General features: G+C 44.2%; 2 protein-coding genes across 4 annotated transcripts in view; one reads left to right on the top strand and one right to left on the bottom strand.

The window, feature by feature from the left end:
- VIT (vitrin) overlaps window positions 1-24,999 on the top strand; it is a 1,955,513-nt gene that overhangs the window by 700,633 nt on the left and 1,229,881 nt on the right. For all 3 annotated transcript variants that reach the window (XM_086927073.1, XM_086927074.1, XM_086927075.1), the window contains one exon: window positions 14,335-14,523. In XM_086927073.1, coding sequence (XP_086783199.1) covers window positions 14,335-14,523 — 189 coding nt within the window. The remainder of the gene's footprint in view (window positions 1-14,334; window positions 14,524-24,999) is intronic.
- LOC147708355 (uncharacterized) lies at window positions 20,979-23,594 on the bottom strand. Its single transcript, XM_086927072.1, has one exon. It carries the CDS (start codon window positions 23,592-23,594, stop codon window positions 20,979-20,981), a length of 2,616 nt encoding a protein of 871 aa, XP_086783198.1.

Below are 24,999 nucleotides of genomic sequence, written 5' to 3' on the forward strand. Positions count from 1 at the left end.
ATCTTTCATTGTACTCCAAATGTCTTCTAGAGTATGAATGGGATTCCACATCCATTGGGATGCCTGAATCACTACAGCCTGTCTTTCTTCATCACCTAAAGATGATCGAGTAAAAACCTGATGACCTTCCATCCCACCTGTAGGGCTTCGCGGGGTGTCATCTGAAGAACCAGCGGTCATCCCACTAGGGGTGACCGTCATTCCTCTAGCCGGGGGGGGGGGGGTGTTAAAAATACCGGAGAGGTTGGGGAAGCGACCGCCGTCCCGGGTAGCAGGGTGATTAATTCTGAGGTAGTGGGACGGAGGGTAGGAGGGACAGACAACGGAGCAGGAGGGTGCACAGCTACTGGAGCGGTCGCAACCGCTGCTCCCATCCCTCCCTTTCGATCTATTGGAAATGCTGGGTACAGACCCTGGGGGGCATATGGTGGCGGAGGACGAGTCTCCAACAGTTCCTCTATTTCATCTTCCGCTTCGGTTCGGGCCACATAACTTTTATCAGTCTGCAATCTAAACTGTCTATCTAATTGTTCGATATTCTTCTCTACCTGTTCCTTTTCGTTCGCCACTGCCTTTTGGGTTAAAGTCTGTCCTGCTTTGATTTTCTCTAATTTCTCTCCTCGTATTCGCCGTCGCTTCGCTTCCTTGACCCATAAGGTCAAGGAGTCGAACATACTCTGACGGCTCCTTCTTAAAAATAATTTGTTTTGCAAGTAATTTATTTTCCTTTCATCAAAAGACCCTGTTAAGGGCCACTGTAATTCCACATTATCTTTAGTATATTTATTCCACAATGTATTAAACAAAATAGGAGTAAGACCATGTTTAACATACATGTCAAAACTAGGGCTACCTTCCGGAGGAGCGGGCTGTCTTTCTTACAGCCGCCCACTTTTCCGTCGGCAGCACCCAAAACATAATTTACTAAAACAAGGTATTTTGATAATATTCAGCAAATCATATCATTTCAACTGCAGTCATACTTATAGACGCGTCTATTCACCATACACTCTCTCGCATTTTCCACTTGCGACAAATCAATATAATATACTCAAAGTGCATATATTTCGATCGAGAAAGAAAATGCTCCGCTCATGACTTTACAATTCTTTTATGACATGCCTCATACGCGAACAGAGCCCGTCGACTCCTGTTCGGGGAATCGATCACCCTGGATTCCAGACCACCAAGAAATTTCACAAAAGAGATAGACCAAAGACTGCCCTGGGATCATCAGAGAGGCGAACCACGGACCCTCTTACAGACTATCCCCCAGTCCTGTGCTGGTTGGGCCAGGTGTTATGGGGTCCACCCCAGACCCTGCGCTTACCCAGTTGCTCCTGGGGGCCTTTCCGAAGAGGATCCGGCCGAGTGAGCACCCACCGTGCAACACCAAGGCGTCCGACGTTCTCCCAATTATTCACCAAACAAGTCTGTGGAGCATGTGCCTGTGCAGTCACACCTCTGCCATGTTAGGCCCCCAGATTCCCTTGTGGTTCACCAACCACCATACCATACGCAGTTAACTGTTCTTCTGAGCCACTTCTCAAAAGTGCTATTTTCATACCATACGATTCATTCACCTGGTGCTCGCAGGTCTGATTGAACGTTCTCCAGCGCCAACTTCCTTTATAGACCAACGTGGTCAGCTGTTCCCGGGTTAAGCCCGAAGGACTCCGGCGAAGGGTTATTTAGCAGCTGGGAAGGTCTCTGGGTCGAAGAGTGGAATTTTCTGCTTCTACCACAAACTGGTTTCTCACTTAGGATCCTTTTTCAATCCACCCCCTCAACCAAAACCCCTCCCGTCCCTCTTTTCCCGTTTATGGGATGGGACAACCCTATCGCGGAGTCCCGGCGGAGTCCCCAACTGAAGTACTAGAAAAATATACCATAGAGCTATACTTACCAATAGCCCATACATCGTATTTACCATACATAAATCAGTCTGCAATGGAAAAGGTTTAATCGTTTATTTTGCAAAGCGCCCTGTACAGGGGAGCCACCCTCTGACCACAGCTCGCCAAGGTGTGCAGAGGAGACTGCTGGATCATAGTCAAAACAGTGCATATATACTTTCAACATACCTCATAGAAGCCCCGTACATGGAAAAGTACCAGTTCAAGAGAGACCAACTGGAACACCCAAATAAAGGCACAATAGATTGGTTTGAAACTCCGTTAAAGCTATTCCGGGGGTAGGTCAGTGAAGGTGCCTCCCTTTCGTTCTGGTGCATGGGAGTACAAGCACGGCGCCTGTAGGAATGTGCTCATCCTACAAGAAAGAGCAGATGTGACCTTGGGCTTCCTAAGTTAGAAGCAATGCTTTGTTTATAGCCTAGGCCGACGTTTCAGATGTTCTTCTTAGCAACATGTCACGTGTTTTCCTTACTAACGACAGAGGCCTTTGGAAACGAAACCAAGATGGAGTCTGCTCAATTCGGGCCCGATTTTTAGACTGCACAAGGGTTGAGTGTATTTACAAGGGACTTTGATAGAAGTGATATATATATATATTGGATATGTTATGACAACATTATAGAATATCGATTTTATATTCCATCAAAGTGTCTAATGTAATGGTAGGCACGAAATATGTAGACATCCTCTCTACCTCCTTGTAATAATCATACACAATCATGTACTTTAGAACTGGGACTTTCGAGAGTACCACATCATAATTAGAGAAGTAAAACTCAAAGTGGGCCTTACTATAAAACATTCTTAGCAACGCACTACATGTGATGCCATAGGTCAAAGGTAAGTGGTGATATTGGATGCCCTCTTCTACTGATGCAGGTAATTGCATGCACACACAACAATTTTTCACTTCCATTGTATCCACATACTATAACCGAGCATATGCATTCAGGGTGAAATCTCCTTTTGATAAATACACGTGTAGCATCCGGCTAGTTTCCCTAATCATATCTCTATCTTTAGCTGATGCTCTCTTGTCTATGCCTGCTGTTGATGGGGTTGTTGTCATTTAATTCTTTTCAGCATCGTAAGACCCCACCAGCGATGTAACAATTACCACAGCTATGACAATAAGCACCACAACAATAAGGGTACCAATTATGCATTTATTTTTGCGTCCTGATTTCTTGGACTCCATCTTGACTCTCGTCTTGATTATACTTATTTTCTTTCAATAAAGTCTGATTATTTTGCTTATTTAATGTCATTGTTTACAATGTCTTTAATGTCTTTTTCATTCCACTCTTTTCTCAATGTCCAGTTCAATAACACTAAACCTATTCAAGAAATGTAGTCAGCCCTACCCTCAATTCTTCTCTCTAGTGAAAAGACCCTAATTTTAAATCTTCTTCCTCTTGGGGCTAGGTTATCTTCTTTCTAAGGCTAATAAATGTCTCTTTTTAAAGGTCACTCTTCATCATGTATGATATTTGATCCACACATAGTAAGAACAAGTTCCAATATTTCAGCACAAATTTCTCCCATTTCTTGTGCAATTGGCTGTTGACCAAAAGTAGGGAAATGAACTTGGTTGAGGATCAAAAAGCGCAATCCACTCAGCCTTAGTGGATCAGGAGTGATCAAAGTCAGGATTCCGAGTGCATCAATTCCAGGGGCTATTAATTGAAGATCAATTGTCAGGGTATTCCCTCCGTGACTCACTGTGCCTGTCCCCAGTCTCCAAGATCCTCCCTGTTTCTGCATCTGCAGCCAGGTACGTCCACTCAGGAGATGCGTACTTTCGAGATCGTCTCAGATCATCCTGTCTTTCTTCAGTTTCACTTTGATCAGATTCAGACGTTTCAGGAATCGGAGCAAGATCTTTCTTAGATGTAAGCCTTAGATTCAGCCTTTCTTTCTTTGTTGGTCACTTTGCTGTTGCAACATTTTCTCTCTGTTCTTCCTCTTGCTTTGATCCTTCTGTGCCTGGTGGTTCACTCTGCTCTGGTTCAAAGTTGACTTCCACAATATCGTCGATCTCTGAGTCAGCATTCGCCTCAGGAGTTGCCTGATTTATTATCTTGCTCGGCTGTTTGTTCTGCTTCATCAAGAGTTCTCACATTTGGGCTTGTTATTCCTGTTTCTGTTTCGCTCTCAATTGCACGTCTCGGAACAAGAGGAGTCGTATCTTCCACAGGTTCTAGGACTCTGCGAGTATGGGAAGCGTGGATCCAATTTGGCAATCCTCCACACTTCATTGCTTTACTTGTGACTAGAAGCACCTGATATGGACCTCGCCAATAGACATCAAAGCAGCTCTTCCTCACGTGCATTCAGACAACAACCCAGTCACCGGGGCTTAGGTCATGCAGGTGGATGCAGTCCAGCCTCGACCTGGTGGGACACAGAATTAACCACATCAGCGTGTCATGTACAATAATCCATAATCAAATCATCTGTGATGTTTATCAATGCTGTAGCTGGCACCATAGGCAGTCGCATTGATCTTCCCATCAATATCTCGTGGGGAGAGAGCCCTGTTGTCTATCTGGTGTACTATGTATGCTCATGAGAACCAATGGGAGGGCATCAGGCCATTTCAATGAAGATGACGAAGACACCTTGGACACCCTCATTTTGATTGTGTTATTTACTTGTTCCACTAGACCAGAAACCTCAGGCCTGTAGCTGCAATGTAACCTTTGATCGATTTTTAAAGCTGCACATAACAATTTCATAAGCTTGTTATGGAAGTGTGTTCCTCTATCTGTTTCCACCGAGGTCGGAATTCCAAACTGCGATATCAGTTCTCTTAAGAGCAGTTTTGCCACTATGAGACTGTCACATCGCCTAGTTGGATACGCCTCAACCCAACGTGAAAAAATACAGACCACCACCAAGACATATCTCAGCCTATTGCATCTTGGCATTTCAATGAAGTCCAATTGTGTCCTATTGAAAGGACTTCCTGGTCTTCCAATGTGACTCATTGCAACCACAGTTCTCTTTCCCACATTCATTTGCTAACATATAACACATCTGTGACAAACTGCTTCAGCATGCACACGGAATCAGGGGTTGAACCATGTCTGCCTAAACACTCGCACCATTGCATCTCTTCCAAGATGAACTGGTCCGTGAATTTGCCTTGCCATTGGGCTCAATAACCAACTTGGTAACACTGTCTTTTCATCTGTTGATACCCAAATGCCATAATTTCTCTTTTGATACCCTGCTCTAACCCATGATGCTCCTTCCTCCTCTGAGACCTCATCTTGCAGTCTCTTAACCTCATCCCATGTATTGGCCACTGCCAATATCATGCTGAGCTCAGTTTCCTCTGCACTTTCTCCTACATATCCTCCATTTAAAATACAAACATGTAGTGCACAAAAACAAGCTACTTCATCAGCATAGTTATTACCCTTGGTGACAAAATCTTCTCCTTTCCCATGGGCTGCACATTTGACAACTGCTATAGCTTTAGGTTTCTATAAGGCTTCTAGTAAATGACGTACATATTCTCAGTTAAGTATAGGGGATCCCGATAACTTTAAGACTCCCCTCTGAGACCACAGCTGTCCAAAGTCGTGAAGCACTCCAAACCCATATTGGCTGTCTGTATATATGGTCACTCAAACCCCATCTGCGATGATACAGGCACATGTCAGGGCAACAATTTCGGTCACCTGAGCAGAATATACTCGGGTTAAACTGGCAGCTTCGACCACTCCAAAAATGGTGCATACAGCAAAAGCTGCTCTCAAATACCCTTCATTGTCTCTTAAACATGAACCATCAACAAAAAGGATCAAATCAGATTCGGACAGTGATTCATCAACAGTGTCAGGTCTGGGTTTGGTAGACAGTTCAGTAACATCCAGGCAGTCATGCTCTTCAAAATCGTCTCCTTCTACTGTGGAAGAGGCAACTGTGTAGCAGGATTCAGGGTAGTACAACACTTTAAAGTAACATTTTCAGCAGCTAATATGACCTGCTCATATTTTGTAAGCCTATTGTTTGTGAGGTGCTGTGTCTTTGTCCTTGTCATTAACAGTTCTACTGAATATGGCACATATACCACAAGCGGGTGACCCATCACTATACTTTCGCATCTCTCAATGCTGACACCTGTTGCAGCAACGGATGTAAGACATCCGGGCAACGCAGAGCCTACAGGATCTAATGTAGCTGAAAAATAAGCCACTGGTCTACAGCCACCTACATGTGTTTGCTTTATTGTAATCTGGCATTCCCAGTGCTGTAGCACAACATAAGCTCTCTCTCAGCTCATGGAAGGCACTCAAACTGTCATCATCCTATGGTACCGGATCACCAATATCTTTTCAAGTCAACCTCAAAAGTGGCTTAGCTTGCAAGGAAAAGTTTGGAATCCATTGTAGACAAAAGCCGACAAAAGCCGACCATTCCCAAAAACATGCAGATTTCTTTTTGTGTTTCCGGAGTTCCCATTTGCAGAATCGTCACTATGTGATCCGGTGACACCCTTTGTTTTCCTTTCTCAATTCGATGTCCCAGATACTGCACTTCTGTCTGACAATATTGGAGCCTATTTGGGGACACCTTGTGTCCATTCTCTGCCATATGATTGAGCAAAGGCACTGTATCGATCCTGCTAGTATCCTCAGTCTCATGCGACCAACAGGTTGTCCATATATTGGACTAGCACTGAGTTTTGGGGCATTACTAATCCTTCAAGATTCTTTTTCAAATACTGGCTAAAGATAGAGGGGCTTTCTGTATACCCCTGTGGAATACGACACAATGTTAACACACGATCGTCTATCCTAAACGCAAAAATGTACTGGCTCTTTTCGTGCAATGGTATGGAGAAGAATGCTTGGCACAAATCGATGACTGTGAACTATTCGGCTTCACATTGTATCTGACATAATATGACAGCTAGATTTGGTACCACAGGACAACACAGGATCACAATTTCATTAATCCTGCGCAAATCTTGCAATATTCTGTACTTGCCGCTAAGCTTCTGTAGTCCCATTATAGGTGAATTACAGGGACTTCCCCTTATCTCCTTCAGAATGCCCTACGCAATCATGGACTCAATCACAGGTCGTATTCCAGCCATAGTTTTTGGAGCCAATTTATATTGCGGAATTCGTGGGAATTCAGCATTGGGTTTGACCTGTATCTTCACAGGTTCGACACCGTTAATCAATCCAATGTCCTCACCTGTAAAGTCCCATACCTTAAGTGAAAGAGAATCTCTCAAGTCATACGGTAAATCTTCTATTGTGAGAACCACAAACATATTAGCCATGTTAAAATCAGCGTCATCATCATATGTTTGTAACTCAACACCTCTCGGAGTGCAAGATATGTTACAATTTAATTTACACAAGAGGTCTCGTCCCAATAGACAGACCGGGCTGGAATCCCACACTACAAATTGATGTTTATCTTGAAAGGGTCCCATTGTCACAGGTAATTCAGTTGTCATTTTGTTAATCATTTTCAAATTGGTTACTCCTACTACTTGGAAAGACTTTCCTGACAAAGTTTAATCTGGGACCACTTCTGTCCTTATTGTGGAGCGTGCAGCTCCAGTGTCTAACAGAAAAGTAACAGGATGTCTGTTCACCTTTGCATCTACGAATGGTCCACTTTGGTCCACTTCCAGGGCAGCACTCAAAGTGCATTCTACCTGCTCCCCCCTCTGATACTCATGAGGGTCCAGTAATTGATCTAATCTGTCTTTATCTCGAAGTAAGGCATCTGCCAATACGTCTGATTATTCATGGGTATTCTGGGAGGTTGCAGTATTTCCATTTGGGACTCACAACTACCCCCATACATAGATCAAGATATTGTCACAGTATTCATGCTTTCTGGCATCTGTCCCTCTCCTTCATATTGCAATTGATTTGCTGGATTTGATCTGCACTCGCGCCTCCACTGCCCGATTTTATGACAATAATGACATGCTGTCACTCGTTTTTGATTTGCCACCCACTCGGCTCCCATACCAACATCAGCACCTCTTCCTCTACCCTGTCCAGGTTGTCGCTCGATTTGTTGTTGATTCATTACTCTACCACTTCCTCTTCCTCGACCCATCGCTCCTCCAAATCCTTACCGACAATCTGGCCGTTCAGCATTTCTCATCTGTACTAACACCAACTTTTCCTTTGTCTTCTTTTGCGCTGATCCTACCTGTTCACTGCAATATTTTGCATATGGCAAAATTTCATCAAAAGTCTTGTTCTGCCATCATATTAGGTGATGCTGTATCATTAAACTGATATCGGTTCTCAATCCTAGCATAAATTTAGATACAAACTGTCCCATATCTTTTGGTTCTACGGTGTCTAATCCACTGTGTAGTTTAAAGGCAACTAAAAGTCTCTCATAATAATCATGTACTGATTCTTTGGGATCTTGAGTAGTACAATCAATTGTAAGCCAATAAACAGTTTGAGGGGCTACTTTAGACTGCAACCATGTAATCACTTGTTCATATTTCTTCATCACCTCCGCTGAAGGACCATTTGTTAACGCATCTCTAGTTGGTTCCGCAGAAGTCAATCAACAGCAACCTTACATGCAGTCCACAAATCACCCGGAACCACTATATCAAACAAAGTATTCAAATCAATCCACAACACCTTTGAGATCTTAACAAACCGATCAATCTGTTTATACCAATCGGCAGGTTTGTCCCTCAGCCGAGGAAAATCATTAGTGAAAGCTTCTAAATCACCCCTGCTCCATGGCACATGAACATACCCTCCATTCTGTACCTCTCTTAGAGGGACATTTCCTGCTGCTCCCGTCCCTCTTCCTTGAGGCAGATTATCTCCTACAGATTTCTTGGCACTTTTCTTTTTAGCCCACCTTTTTTCCCATTTATCCAATGCTCTCCATGGTCTCATTGCTATTAGCAAATCTCTAATTTGCACCTTTAATCCTGTGGTTCACTTTTCCTCTAGTTCTGTATCAGTGTAATTCAATCGGCGGCTCCCTTGCATCAATTTTGTTTTCGTTAAATCTACCTCATACCGTTTTGCCAATTGAACTAATAGTTCATAAGCTCGCTTTGCTTTCTTAGTGACATCCTTGGCTACGAATAACAGTTCACTGGGATCATATGTTTCAATCCTTTCTAATGGCAGATTTCCTTCTATCACTTCATATATTTCCACCTTTAACCTGACCACATCTAACAATGCTGCCTTTATCGCTACTTGTATCATTCTCTGACTCTGTTCACTTCCAAAGTCTTTCCTGACACAACTTTGTGCCCTTCGTGGACTTGCACCTTCCTTCATTCTCACAACTGGACGACTTTCTCTCTCACAACTTCTACTTCTCCAATGGCTACCCTCACATAACCCTTGTGGAGGGAACGTTACTCTAGGGGCTTCCTGTCTCATATCCCACTCTTCTCTCGGTAGCATCGATTCCCGCACTGGTTGAACCCACATTCTGATGTCTGACCATGAATTGGCCAAAGTTCCTGTCTTTCTTCATTCTGACCCACTGTCCAGCCTTGACAGATCAGCAGTAGCTGGTAATGGAGTGCTAGCTTCCACTGGGCCCTGAACCATACCTGTCCCACTCATGGTAAGACTACGCCCAGTCATAGTTTCCTCCTTTTCTCTGGTCCGTTGTTGAAGTTCACCTGCCCTCTCATTTGGGTTATAATTCGAAACCACAGGTCTAACTGTAATTGGTACAGCTAGAAAGTCTGGCAACTGTCTAGCATGTGCACTTCCATTGCACTCGGTATCTACATATCCTGGCCCTCCGGAACCTCCTGGAATTCTGATTCCTACTGCCACTCTCACTCGTACTCCTGCCGTCTGCTCTTCTGAGCCTGTTTTATCTACCCCTGACGCTTCCCCACGTTTTTGCATTCCTTCTTGCTCTGACCTGAAATTACTAGGTGGAGGACAATCTGCTAACAATCTCTCTAGAAAGCGATCATCTGTATCAATGGTGTCTACTCTCCACCTCTTCAACTGTGCGTCCCACCTAGCATTCTGATATGCCTTTGTTGCCCTTCTTATCCTTCCCTGTGTACCTTCTCTTTTCTTTACCATTGCCGCGCTCATCCATGCATCTAAAGCTTCAAATTGCGTTGGTCTAGGCAGAGGCTTTAGAACATTCATCACTCCCCTGAGCTGGTACACTACCTCCATCTGAAATGAACCATAATGAGGAAAAGCCAATTCTCCCTCCTTTTCTGTAATTTTAAGCCAATTTTTCAACCACACTATGGTATGGAGTCCTACATTGATTGCCATATAATGTGCTGGAGTATCCTGTGGTGGAGCTTCCTCTCCCACCTGAGTTACCACTCCTATATCACCTCTACACATATCGGGCAACACTTTAAAACATCTCATTCTAAAAGTGGCTTATTGCAATACAGAATTCAATGGTACCACTATGGACGAACTTCAACCAATCCCAGTGCGGCGTTACACCAACCGACCTATCCCAGTGTGGCTCGTTCTGACGTCACAACTCCCTCCTTGCAGCGGCTCACCCTCCTTTACAATTTCACTTCGCACATTCTCGCTCACACATTCATACACAAGTAACTGTATAACCAAAGTTATTAACCTAGTATCTGCTTCCTACTACAGTCACAATAACTAACAGTAACATAACAAGTAATTGTCCTCTAAAAGATCGATAGAACACTCTCACAAGAACATCAGCTTTGACCCACGTCCTGCATTGCTCACCCAGTAGCTGTAGTCCACACCCGGTACCTGAGGCTTTCCACACCGACGTTACTTTCCATTCACACAAAGTTCCCTACAACTAGTGAATAGTCGATAGCGCTTCACGACACCCACAATTTGACCTGACAATTACATATACAAACTATCCCTGGATCTTGGACTTCTCTTTAATCCGCTCACCAAACTTCCTGATCTGCACGTGTCCAGATCAGTAAACCTACTAACCCACAATCACTCAACATGCATTATTACTTGGCAAGACAACATACAAACAAAACATCACCGCAACCGCACAGTTAATACTCACTCTACCACTGCTTCCGACGCGGGGTCAGCATCCGCTGTACTCCGTCAATTACCGTTCCCCCGCTGTCTTCTATGCCAAGTCCAGAACCAGAATTTTCCCCGCTTCTACTCTAAATCCCTCAAATCCCCTCACTTTAGAGGCCAACTATCCTCTGCTACCATATGAGTTAGCCAAAATTGGGATTTGCCTTACTATCCAAATTCAGCTATGATGGTCTTTTATTTGCCTGCTGAAAGTTGTCCAGGGGAAGAATCACATCAAAATTATACTTACAATGTAGTCATGCTATAAAGACCACAGACTCCGAATTCCAATTATGGCTTTTTATTATAGGGCCAAAAATAATTTGATATATACACACCGCAAAATCAGCGAGTATAAGTACAGGAAAATTACTACAGAACCAGATCTACACATATAATTGATTCGGCAAAAGAGACACAGAATAATAAACGACAAGATTAGTACACAACCCAAGGTGGAGGCGGAATCCAAATCCCTTTTCATTCAGGAAAGAAAGCATGAAATATCTTTTCCTACACTACTCTCATGAATGATGGTCTGGCTGGTTTCCCTATCTTAAATCTCAAAGGTGTCAGCACGTGTAGACTTCCTTAGAAGTACTCACGTCAAAATGGGTTTAAAAGAGCTTAAAGCTATGGAGTTCGCTCTTGAGATGCTTCTTCTCCTCCGTAAATCTTGAAGTCTGATTTTTTCTGTCCCTGCAAACAATCAAAAGGAGTAAACTCAGCCCCCTCCTAAATTGTCACATGACAAATTATTTTGCTTCGTCAATACTGTGGTGATTTTCCATGACTTCTTAAAGTAAATCTTCCTCGCTTCTTTGTGACCTTGGAGTGCAGATAGGCAAAGCACAGAAGATATCCTCCCCTCTCACTACTCAGACTGTTCAAAGACCTTCAAATTATCTCCTGAAACTAAAAATAATGATGGTATATTCCTTATACCTACAATGGGATGAGAGGATACTGTTCTAGCACAAACAAAGATACAGTCAATTAATTCTTCAGTAGCTGAGGAAGTGAAACCGTAAACAACCTGCAGCTCGGTGCCTAGACTGCAGGCAACTTTTACACACATGATTACATTAATATGAATATAATATCTTCCTACAGAGGTTCATATAGATATAATGGTATCTTCTATTACATGCGAATTCTATGTAAAATGCACATTACATTTCTTGGTTAACATGTAGAATAAATGCATTTAAAAGACATAATACATGGTGATACTGGAAACATATGTGGGTGTGTGTAAACTATGAGTATGATGCACCCCTACAATTAGAGCTCTGTATGCGCTTTATCATGTCCTTACAAAGCAGTGATGGTTGATATTTGGGGGCAGATTTGCCAACTTTTGGCACAACGCAGTGCAGCAAACAAAGGGGCTTATTTATGAGCCCCCTGCGCTGCCAGAGCATCACTTTTTGTGACACCCCGGCGGCGCGATTACAATTATTTATCTATGCAGTCACACAAAGCTACTGTGCGTAGCTTTGGCTGGTCTCATAGGAATGGAGAAGGCAAGTCAGTGCAAAGCACTGTGTTGTCATAGTTTGCACTTGGGAGGTCTTCCATGGGCATTTCAGTGGGTTTTCTCATGCAACACCCATGGATTTTGACGCTGCCCCAGATTTACAAGATCATGTTAACTTGGGGAAGCGCTGAATCCTTATGCCTCCAGAGGTGAGGCATTACAAAAAAGAGGAAAATACCTCTTAAGATTGTTTCTGTGCAGGAAGGGGCACCTTCCTGCACAAAAAGTTATCCTTTCAACAACACATGCACCCTTCAACCATGGTGCAAGGGTGCCTGCATTGGTGCTAGGCAACAGAAATTGTGCCAGGACAGGGAGAAAGGACAGAAAAGCACCTTAATGCATAAATGTGGTGCATTCCTGCTCTTTCACTTTGGCATAGGTTAGCGCAGCAAGATGACTTGCTATGCTGCCCTACACCAAATCCCTATAAATAATGGTCAAAGCAGCTTATTTACGAACTCCCTGTGGTGCCGGAGCATCACCTTTTGTGATGCTCTGACGTGCAGATTACAAAATCATATCTATGAGGCAACACCTCAACTCATAGATATGGAAAGCACTGCATTGCTTTTTCAGTGTGCTTGGGAGGCATTCTAAAGGAGGTGCAGTGGGTTTTCACACACAATAACCATGTATTTTGACTCTGTCCCAGATTTACAAGACCATGTAAAACTTGGAAAAGCACCAAATCCTTTTGCGTCTCAAGGCGAGGTGTAATGATTATATATTTATTTATTTCTTCTTTCTATGTGTGCAGCATTCTGCAGCTCACATAGAAAGAAGGAAATGCCTCTTGGGATTGTTTCTGTGCAGGAAGGTGCCCCTTCCTGTGCAAAAACAATCCTGCTGACAATACAGGCATCTGCACCATTGTACAACTGTGCCTGAATTTGCGCTAGGCAGCCGAAACAGCGCCAGCGCAGGGAGAAAGGACAGGAATGCACCATGTTGCACACATATGGTGAATTCCTGCCCTTTCACTTTGCCTTAGGGGAGTGTAGCAAGATGATTTACTGCGCTGCCCAATGCCAAATCCCCATAAATGAGGGTCAAAGTTGCTCTGCAGCAGTGCGCCAAAAGGGAGAGAGATAAACAGCACGGTATCTACTAAGATATGGCACAGTTTTTCTCTTCCCCCACACTGGTGCAAATTTGGCTGCCTTGAGCCAACTTACACATGCTTGCACTGTAGTGCAAGGATGTGTGCCTTATGGAAGGGAACTCCTCCAATATAAAAAACATGTTGTAATAATTTTCCCACTTTGTATGTGAGCTGGACAGTGCAGTACACATGCAAAGCTGGAAAAATGTGGAGAATTTTAAAACTTGCTCCGCGATTAATCCTGTCTCGAGGAGGCGTAATTTTTTTTGGGGGGGTGGGGGTGTCAAATCCCTATCTACCAGTGTTAGTAGATAGGGATGTGTGTTAAAAGACAGGGAATTGCATGGAACCATCGAGGTGCCACCCTTGGGACTCCCATTGTCGCTAAGTAGTGCATAGTGCCACTTTGCGTTTCTGTGAGTAACCTTCCAACGCAAATCAAGATTTGATTTTTAAAGGAAATATCACCGCAACATTTTGCTCCTAATTTGTGTTACAAAAGTACCACAAACCCAGCGCAAATTTTTAGTACATTTGGGCTCCATTGTATGAAGTTATAACTAGAACCTTCAGAAGAGTAAAAAGTTGTGAGAAACCTATTCAGAAAATTTGATGAAACAGTATATCACAAGTTTGAAGTTGTGAGTTTTCTGAATGGCTAATCCATGAACTGCCTTTTCTAATTCCAATTATAAAATGTTCTTATAGGTGATATACTGCTGAAAGTATATCCGACGTCTACAATGTCAACAGCACCAGAACCTACCACCACCGCCTCAGAATCTTTCACTACCAAAAAGCCACATCCTACCATGACAAGGAGTCGTATATCTACCAAGTCAACTACAACCACTTTAAATAAATCCCTACCACCGATCCTTAGGCCAAGAGATATAGGTCAGTATTTTGAAAGCAACAATCACTTTCTAATTGATAAAGTACTTTATGGCAAATAAACTATTTTTGTATTAAAAAGTAGAAAACTACAAATTACCTTTAAACTCCATAACCTATATAAATTATACCAGTTTGTACATCAGTTTTAGCTGCAGGCTGCTAATGTGTAAACACTTGTATGCAGTATGAAGTGATAACAGCACACATTTAACCCTCAAGGGCCATCATTTTATCATGTTGTATTCCGTCACTCTTCTAGAATTATGGTAAACAATGCTCGGATGCTTGCAGTGTCAAGTATAGAGGTCTTTTATTTTAACATTTGATTAATTATTTAACACACACACATGGTTTAGAAAATAATCTGAGGAACAATGTTTCAGGTGTTGGTGATGATGCAAAAGAGCGGGAATCAAACATGCTAAGAATGATACCCCATATTACAACGAAATCATGTTTTGTATATATTATATGAACATTGATGCACCCACACCACATGCATTCAAGATAATATCTCACGAAAATGATCACAATTTGCTCTCATACTAAAAGCTAAGCATGCTGCCACAAGTCATGAAGCTATTTGGCAATGCTCAACGTGTGCTGTAACCACTAACTGTAGACTTATGGCACAACTTGTGGTGAAAATAATGGTGAACCCACGGGGAAAAACTGCTACGTTTTAATTTTAAGACCCTCACTCACTCCAGAAGTGGCATGCTCCATAAACCAGGATGGGCTCTACCATTTTTCAGGGTGCACTTGAGATAATTGCCTGCCGGGGGCTTCTGAGATTCAAAAATACCTAGTAACTGCTGCTTTCCTGTAAGTAGATACCTTTAATCAGTTACAGGATTATTTAGTTTGATATTGGCACTCTACTGACTGTTCATGTTATATTAGCTTTTTTTCTCCTAGCCAGTCAATATATTTACATTTGGCAGCAATTAAGAGTCAGTACAGCTCCTTTAGATGGTAAAAAGCTACAATTTGAACAGATTGATAAAAGTGAGCTTTTTCCTATATTACAGAGTGAGCCTTTGTACGTTTAATTCCTTTCTATAAGGTTTTCAACTCTTTGCATCTTTGAATTGTGCTGCTGTTTGACTTATTCAAATAGACTTGTTTTTTAGGGTGCAGTTTGAAGGGACAGGTCCACAGGTAAATTTCTATATTTTCTTGATGTTTTGTATTTTTGATTATGGCTTTACATTTTCTGATTTGATTTAACAGTTTGTGTCTTTTACGGAAACTCTGTCCTGAAGATGGTCTTCTGTATTCTATGCTCATACTAGAGACTGAAATCTCAACATCATTCTACTACAACTATTTCTGTATGGAATACCATTTTTAGCCTACTCGGGCATCAGCTGGGGTACAAGCACGTCTTTATTCCTTTACAGCAAAACCCTGTCTGGCGCTACTCTCCCCATCCGCTTCCGGCCATGCCTGACCATGACGTCACAGGCGGGTCAGGCAAGGCGATACACCATCTCCCCTCTTTTATTTTAAGTGTCCCAGATTTACTTCCTTAGAGTTCTTCAATGAGCCGGGTGGGTCTCCAAATAAATCTTCATGGTCGGTGAGAGAGACGCTCCCCTCCTACCTCATTTACACTCACCACACGTCGGGGTTCTTCTTGATCGTCCACCTCTTGGCTTGATTCATCCAGGTCCCAATCAGGCCTTTCTGCTCAAGTCTACACTGCTGGGTTGCGTTTCTTGAAGTGTGACATGTTTCTTGTTGTCCTCTTAGTTCCAGAGGCAGCTGTGATCATAGTTCCTTTCCGCCTCGTTACTTGTAGCCGATGAGCACAATATCGACTGTGGGACATGGTTTTTCGCTCTTGTCTTACTAGCAACCAGTCTCCTTTTTGGATGTTGGATGTCCTGGCATGTTGACGGTTATCAGCATAATCTTTGCTTTCTTGGTCCTGTCAAGATTCATTAGGGTCTCATGGGCCGAGGTCGGGGATCTGGACTGCATGGCAATGTCTGCAGTCGGTATCCTGGTGCGTGGGGTTCTTCCGAGCATCAGAGTGGCGGGCATCTTTTGGTGGTGCTATGTGGCGTGGTCCTGTACGCTCGTAGTACTTCATTCAGCGCTGTTTGAATGTCGGGCTGAGTCCGTTCAGCTTGTTGTATTGTTTTCTGTATGGTGGCCATGAATCGTTCAACCATCCCATTGGCCTGGGGCCACAGGGGAGTGATATTTCTGTGTTTGAAGTGCAGGTGGCTTGCAAACTCTGCAAATTCATGCCTGTTGAACGGTGGCCCGTTGTCTGTCTTCACTACCGTGGGAATTCCCCACACCGCAAACGCTTAGTCGATGACAGGTATGACAGCGGTTGCTCTTGTGGATGATATTTGTTGCGCAATGGGGAATCAGGAATATTCATCCATGATAACGGTGATGTATTTTCCAGACTTCAGCGGCCCGAAGAACAGCTACTTGCTGCCACACGCTGTCTGGGAGGCCAGACATTTGCAGTGGGGAGTGTGGTTCGTCCCGCCCTTCTAGTTGACATTGCGAGCAGTCTAGGAGTGTGGCTTCTACCATCTGGTCAAGGGACGGGAACCAGACTCACTCTTGCAATGCTTTCTTTGGGGCCACTACACCTCTGTGACCTTCGTGTGCTAGGTTGACAGTTGCTTGTCTCAATTGTTGAGGAATGACAATTTTCCTGTCTCTCAGTAGATAATCCATTGGCGCTGATCGTGAGATCATCCTTGACGTGTCTGAATGATATGAGTTCTTGCATGTCGATGGCGTCATTGTTCTTCGGGTCCTCCAGAATGTCTCCAAGAGTCTGTGTGGATTCGCTGCATGATATTTTGGAGTGTGGCATCTTTGGCAGTGACTTCTATGATGGCATCCAGTGGGACGGCATATGGTTGTGCTTGATCAATAACAAAGTGGAGATATTCTTCGGGTAGCAAGCCGCTTGTCTGCGTCAAGACTTGAGGATGTCGCAATATGTATTCCGCCGGGTTTTCCGCCTTCCCCGGTTTGTGAATGATAGTGTATGTGTAATCTTGATGGCGAATTCCCCAACGCTCAATCCGTGGAGGCATCTTCACGGGGGAGTTTCTGAAGATAGTTATTAGGGCCCGGTGACAGTGATGAGCGTGAAGTGATTCCCATAGACGAACAGATGGAAATGCTTAGACGCCCACACGAACACCAGGTTATTCTTTTAAGGCTGTGAGTAGGCTTTCTCCATGTCAGTTAGGTTGCGGCTGGCATATGTGGCATTGTTCTCCTTCGTCCATCATACTGAGCTAGAACGTCGCCAAGTCCGACAGGGTTAGCGTCCACTGTAATCTCTGTCTTTCTCCGAGGGTTGAAGTATGCTAGGTTGATGGCCGAGCTCACAGCTGTTTTGATTTTGTTGAAAGCGTGCTCGCACTTGGCTGACCAGTGGAAACTTTGGCCTTGTCTTGTGAGTTCTCGCAGCGGATAGCTGATGGTCGCGTAGTCTTTGATGTAACAGGCACAGTAGCTAGCCATGCCTAGGAAAGATCGAATGTCACTGACATCTTAGGGTTGTGGCGTATCAGATAGCACCAAGACTTTTTTAGGATTGGGCCTCATGCCGTCTTTGGAGAAGATGTGATCATAGAATTTTAGAGTTGATTTGTGGAACTCGTATTTGTCTCGGTTGAGCGTGAGGTTGGCATTCAGAAGGGCATGGCATACACACTCAAGTGCTTTGTTGTGATCCTTACAGGTTTCTCCAAACACTAGGATGTCGTCGCTGTAGTTTAATGAGTTCCGGATGTGCTGGATTATGCGCCGTACTGCCTCCTGAAAGATCTCTGCTGCCGAAGAAATTCCAAAATTGAGGCGCTTGTATCTGAAGAGCCCTTGGTGAGTGGTAAACGTGGTGATTTATCTAGACTTCTCGTACAGTTTGAGCTGGTGGTACCCTTTGTTGAGGTCCAATTTCAAGAAGACTGTTGCTCCATTAAGGGGAGTGATCATATTGCTGATATGGGGTCCTGGATGCCCCTCCTGCTTGATGGCTGTGTTCGGGGTTCGCATATCCACACACAAGCATACTCTATTTTCTTGTCCTCGTTTGGGCATGACTACTACCGGCGACACCATCGGAGTAGGCCCTGTTGACCTTTCTTTGATGTCCGCTCTCAACAGGTCTTGGAGTTCGTCATCCACTGCTTGTTGCTGAGCCACAGGCACCACCTGCTCATTAATGTGTAATTGGACTTTGAAATGAGCTACTTTTCCTAGACCAGAAATAGCTTTGGAAACTTGCTGATGATATCAGGTGAGTTGCCAACTCTATACAGAATCTCTGCTAGCTTCAGACGTTCAGCCGTTGGAAGGCTGAGGAGGCAGTCAGCTGCTCAGGGCCTTCTATTACATGAGTTTGTGCATGAATTGTCCTGTATTTTTAGGTCAAAGTCGTACGAAATTGTCCCAAGCACGGCAGCGGTTCTTTGGAACGCGCTGGAGATAACTTGGAACGCTGGAAAGGGCTCACGCTGAACTTTTAAAACTAAAGCACAAGGGTAAAATCGCAGTTGTTTTTAAAAAGGCACTCACTGTATTACCACTGTCAGCCCATTCTCCCCGGTCCACCGCCAATTGTTTGGTTTGTGTGGAGGGAGGCGGGACAAAGACCCAAGCTACAGGAAGTGATTCACAACTTCCTGGCTGTGCGACCAATCAGCTGCCTGCAGCTGTTAGCCCACCCACTATATCATCCCCTGCACTCCCAGACGCGAGTGGATGCGCTGGAGATAACTTGGAGCGCTGGAAAGGGCTCACGCTGAACTTTTAAAGCTAAAGCACAAGGGTAAAATCGCCATTGTTTTTAAAAAGGCAGTCACTGTATTATCACTGTCAGCCCATTTTTCCCGGTCCACCGCCAATTGTTTGGTTTGTGTGGAGGGAGGCGGGACAAAGACCCGAGCTACAGGAAGTAATTCACAACTTCCTGGCCGGGCGATCAATCAGCTGCCTACAGCTGTTAGTCCACCCACTATATCATCCCATGCACTCCCAGACGCGCAGCGGACGCGCGCAGCGGGTGAGCCGCTGGCGCGCCAAAGGTGACGGAGGGGATGATTAATTAGGGGCAGGAGGGGCCAGGGGACTCGGTCGGTGCAGCAGCTCAGAATCCGCGCTGGGAAGACCGTGAGAGAGAACTAAGGGAAATAGGACAGCTTAATTTGCACCGGGGCAGTCCTGGACCTCTTGCTCTAAAACAGGAAAAAACATACATATGAGCTTTGGAGACTGAAGCTTGAGAGTTGTACAATTTATTTGAAGACACAGCTTCTAGGAATAGTCACTAGTAACAGTTTGAATATACTGAGTATAGTTATACATTTGCTAAGAGAGAGAGATTTTGCTTTAAGTACACTTGTGAGTTATTTTGAGGCAGATTGAATAAAAACGGTTGTGCTTGTTTTCATAGATGAATACTCACATTTGCTTATAAGTGTAATCCTGCAAGATGCATTAGAATGCAGAGTACATGTTATTATCATTAGGTACGCTCACAATGCTATATCAGTGAGATGTCCTAAGACCACAATATGAATGCTTAAATGCGGAGAACAAGTTAAAAAGTACAAATGACTTATCTAAAAAGCAGTTAAAACATAACACAAGTAAAATATTTACATGCACAAAAGTATGAACATTTGATCAAGGGCCCTTGGAGACAACTCCCCTCTGAATACCTACAAACAGACGAGGAGTTGCCCGCTGATGTTCTTGCGGGGCTCCTTCTTATACTGTCCAAAACACATGAGACGATAATTACGTCATCCCACGCCACCACGTATCACATACCCGTCCATTGTCATTTACTGGCCTGCCCTGTACCTTTCCCACCCGTAAGGTTAGGTATGGCCTTTTTCCTGTAATTGTGGTACATACTCCAGTCTAGACTGAGACCTGCCACTTGACTGGAAGTTTAATAATAAACTATCAATGGACGACAGAAATGTGTTAGTATTGCTTCGAGGGGCTCTATTCATGTGTCAATCAGGCAGTCTGCGATAATATTTCGCCACATTTATCCTCAGTTTATCGGATATCTTGCTTGACGTAGCTGTGGTGGGAACTTCCCTTATTCTATTCATGGCTTAGGTGGGGGACGTGGGGTATGTTGCAAGATTTATAGAGGAACTTGACTTCTACAGTGTGTGCGAAATATACAATGAGGTGGGCCCTGGTAGGGGTGCGGGTCCTTGCAGACAAGAGCAGCTGAGTGAATCTTGTGTCAGACCTGCTTTCTGCTTCTGCTTAAGCTAAGAGAAAATGGCAGGGCACAGGGCAACGTAACTGAGGCCTGTAACCTCTAAACAGCAGGGCCTACACAGGGGCCATGTTGTGCAGGTGACAGGTTTGACCTTGGATAGCTATGCAGCTAAAAATTCTTCCTCCAACATTCCCCCCTCAGGTTCGAAATCCGAACCTTATCAAACATCTTTAAACACCATTCGAATTGCATACTTGGCTGGAGATGGGGGAAGTGGCCAGGGTGAGTCACAAAGAGGCTGTTCCTCTGAATCTTTGTCCTGCAATTTCCCTGATTCTGCATCTGTTTTCCCTAAATTATCACACATTGTCTCATAGGGACGCATCAAGTCCCCCTGTGATGAACGTGGTGGGACTCTATGCACCTGGGCCTGATACTGACTAATTACAGGAATGTCTGGCAATGGGCGGGAGTCAGGAATGGTCAACTCTACTATGCTCATCATTGTCGTCTCTCCATCATCTCCCTTATCCCTACGAATTCCAGTATATGAACCTGAGCCTGCATAATTCATCCCTATCATTTTAGAACTAAATCTCTTTACACAGTGTATCAGTATCTGTGATCCAAAACACAACAATAACAGCACACAGAAAATTGGCATTAAAAATTTAAGCACTGCAGACAGCCATGAAGGCATCCAGTTCAAATCGAACCAGCCATTTAAGAGATCTGCTTCAGCACCTCCTTCCTCATGCATCTCTTTCCCCAGGTTGTCCAAATCCTCGATGGCCTTCGTGAGTGTTCCGTTGTCAGCATCGTTCGCTAAAATAAAAGTGCAGCAGGATTTTCCCACCTTGGCGCACACACCACCATTCATTGCTGTTAGCTGGTCTAGAACATATCTGTGCTCTAGAACCATAAGTCGTAGTGGTCGAAGTTCTTCTTTCACGGCGTTGAACCCATCCCGGGTGTTGTTGACAATCTGAATTAGTTCATATCTGGTCACTTGCAGCCAGCGAGCATTGGCTTTAGTCTGGAACATGGGGATAACTCCCCCAAAGAAAAGTTCGGCATCATTGAAGAGTCTGTAATCCTGAGGTATTTTGTGAAAAGGGCCATCTGAGAAGTATTTCATTATTTCTCTCTTCCCATGATGAAGCAGGGTAACATCATCTGCCATAGGGTGTGTGTGGATGTGGGAAATGTTAGCTGCAGGGACAACAAGTTGTAGTTCATGCATTGTCACAATGGAACATAGTCCTTGCCAGTTGGGGGGCAGCTGCAGATAGATGTGCTCGCCGCATGCCCAATAGATGTCCATGAGACTAGAAGTACCGTGCTGGAGATCAAAATTAAACACTGTGTGACTACAGTTTGTGTTTCGGCCCACAGACACTGTTCCGGTACCTAGGAAGCAAAGGAGAGGAGACTTAAGTTTGTATGCTCTTTTAGGTTTGTACTTTGTACCCTCATTGAGAGTGTATCTTCTAGTTTCTTGTGCCCATATCTCAGCACATTCCCTCCCAATAGTCTCATTGGTATAATGCTTATGCTCCTGACCTACAACCGGGCTACCTAAAGAGGCTGCCTTGCATATTAATTCATGTGGCCCATTCCATCTGTTATTAAAATATATATTGGCCCTCAGGCGCAGAATGGGTCTCCACTGACAAGGGCATGTGTCATGGGTGTGGTTAGTCTGTTGATATTCGGGTGTGTGGCATTTTGATGGGGGTGTTGGGAAGGTGAAGTATCCTAGTTTTCTAAACTGATACTCCCAGACCTGTATCATATCAGCAGGTACTCCCATTTCATGGTAAACTTCCATTCTCCTTTCAAATTCTACTGGATCAGAAACAACAGTGAATGTAACATACTTGTTATCCCACTCTGAGGCGTTTACAAATGCTGTATTAATTTTTGCTGATTGGAGCTGTATCTGACCATGTATGCGGCAAAGGAACAGGTGTAGGAGACATTTGGCAGTGGGCGGTGGAATCTCTTTGGGAATGAGCAATTTGTCTGCACCTACAGCATGTGGAATGTATGAGCACACAAAGCAGGAATCATTCGTGGCTTTCCTCCCCACCTCCCTCATGTCTCTGTACCACATATTATCTAACAATGCGTTATGGGTACCATCATTCTGTACTGACACACCAGGGCGCTGGGAGAAAAAATCAGGCATAGAGTGTTGTTCGAATGTGTACACAACTGTGTCCTGGAGATCACTAACCCAGTTCGGGATTTGTTCTGTGTCTTTCTCCTTACGTTGTGTGCGAGGGGTATATCTCCTTGGTGTTTTATTGCGACACATTTTATACCTGACACTCCTTTTATGCTGACGGAAACGTCTAGGGACACCTTTCCCAGGGGCATTCACAGTGATATCAAGTACCCTGTCCCACTCGGTGTGGTCTACAGAGGGTGTGGAAGGTGTCGTGTGTACAGGGGTGGTGCAGCCATTGCTGGTGTATTCCTCATCTAGTATGTTACCAGGACTCGTTTTAGGCATGTGATATCCCACTGAGATGGTAGGCCTAACTTGGTTTGATATAGCCTTCTCTCTCTCTGCTTGTAATGCAAGCCAATGGAATATAGCCATTGAAGCAACGAACATAACAAATAATATCAAAGCTATAATACATATCTTTTTAATAGAGATCCTGGAGGGAGACGTTGGTCTGTTGCTGTTTCTTATCCCGTAGACTCTCATACGTTCTCCATAGTCTTTATCCTGGATCGTCAAGGGAAATAGAACGCCCTCCTTCCGATAAATGTTCAAGTCTCTGATGGTGCCGGGTGGATCCTCACATGGTTCAAATGAACCCATGCTTTGCGTTCGGCAATTCGGACCGCAGTGGGTGAAGAGTCAATGACCAGGTATGTTCCCTCGTACTTAGGGTCTCTCCACTTCCGCACTTGCTTCTTTATGAAGATCTGTGTTCCAGGGCGGATGGGCAAAAGTTCATCGGAAATTGTGCCGTCCTTGCTGGTGCTGTCCTTTCTCTTTGTCTTGGATGTCTGAATAGAAAGAAACCTAGCAGCACGGGTTAGGGCACACAAGTAATCAAATAATTCAGCTTTCACAATCTCAGAAGAAGTTTCATTGTCTACTTTAGGTCTGGTGGAAGGAACAACCATATTCATTGATCTGCCAGTGACAAGCTGGTGAGGTGTGAGGTGATGGTCAGAGCTAGGGCTGTTCCTGAGTGCAAACAAGGCAATTGGGAGGCAATAGAGCCATTTTTTCCCAATAGTGGCACTTATCTTGCTGATCTTGGCTTTGAGCAATCCGTTGAGGCGCTCACAAATACCATTGCTTTGTGGGTGATAGGCTGAAGTAAGTTTATGTTTTATTCCTAACATGGTGGCTATTATTTCAAAGATGGAGTTTGAAAAATGCCCGCCATTGTCACTGCGGATAGATTCTGGTAATCCCCAGCGACATATGACCTCACGAAGTAGGAAGGTAGCTGCGGCCTTAGCGTCACAATGGACACATGGTCCAGCCTCAATCCATCGTGAGAAGGGACATACTACCACGATGAGGTATCAGTAGTTGTTACATCTGTCAAGCATGTCCACATAGTCAATGTGGAGTTCCCTGAAGGGACCCTTAGGCCTTGGTATTGTTGAAGCAACTGTTTTCATAGCTGGGTTGGGTGAATATTGCTGACAGATAAGGCACTGATGGACAAAGAGTTGTATCTGTTCATGTGCATTGGGGATGAACCATTCTGCCTGCAGGTTAGAGGACATGATATCACGAGGGGTATGTGTAGGAAGGTGCAGTTGGGTAAGTGCTACTTGCAAAAGAGCCTGTGGCATGACAGGCTTCCCTGTCATTGTCTGTCTGTAAATGAAATCTGAGGCATCCTGTTGTACTCCCCTCTTCTTCCATAACTCTTTTTCTTCAGCTTGGGCACTTTCTTGTATCTCTCTGAGGTGTAGCTGTGCAATGATGTCAAATTGCTGTGTGTCATCAATTGTATATGGAAGTGTTGGACCGGGTGTACCTGGGAGTGGTGACTCACTGGTATCCTCAGCTGTGTTTTGTATATCTTCCTGCGCTATTGGGGGTGTATCTTTGGCAAGCAAAATGGGGGTGCAGTCAGTCTGTGTCGGGGATGATGATTGTGTACAACTTTGGCCTTTAGCTGCTGCTTTAACAGCCCAATCTGCCATTGTGTTTCCTCTGGAAACAAAATCTTGGCCATTCGTGTGTGCTGCACATT

This window comes from Lissotriton vulgaris, chromosome 6 (assembly GCF_964263255.1).
Source record: "Lissotriton vulgaris chromosome 6, aLisVul1.2, whole genome shotgun sequence".
NCBI classification, from domain to species: Eukaryota; Metazoa; Chordata; class Amphibia; order Caudata; family Salamandridae; genus Lissotriton; species Lissotriton vulgaris.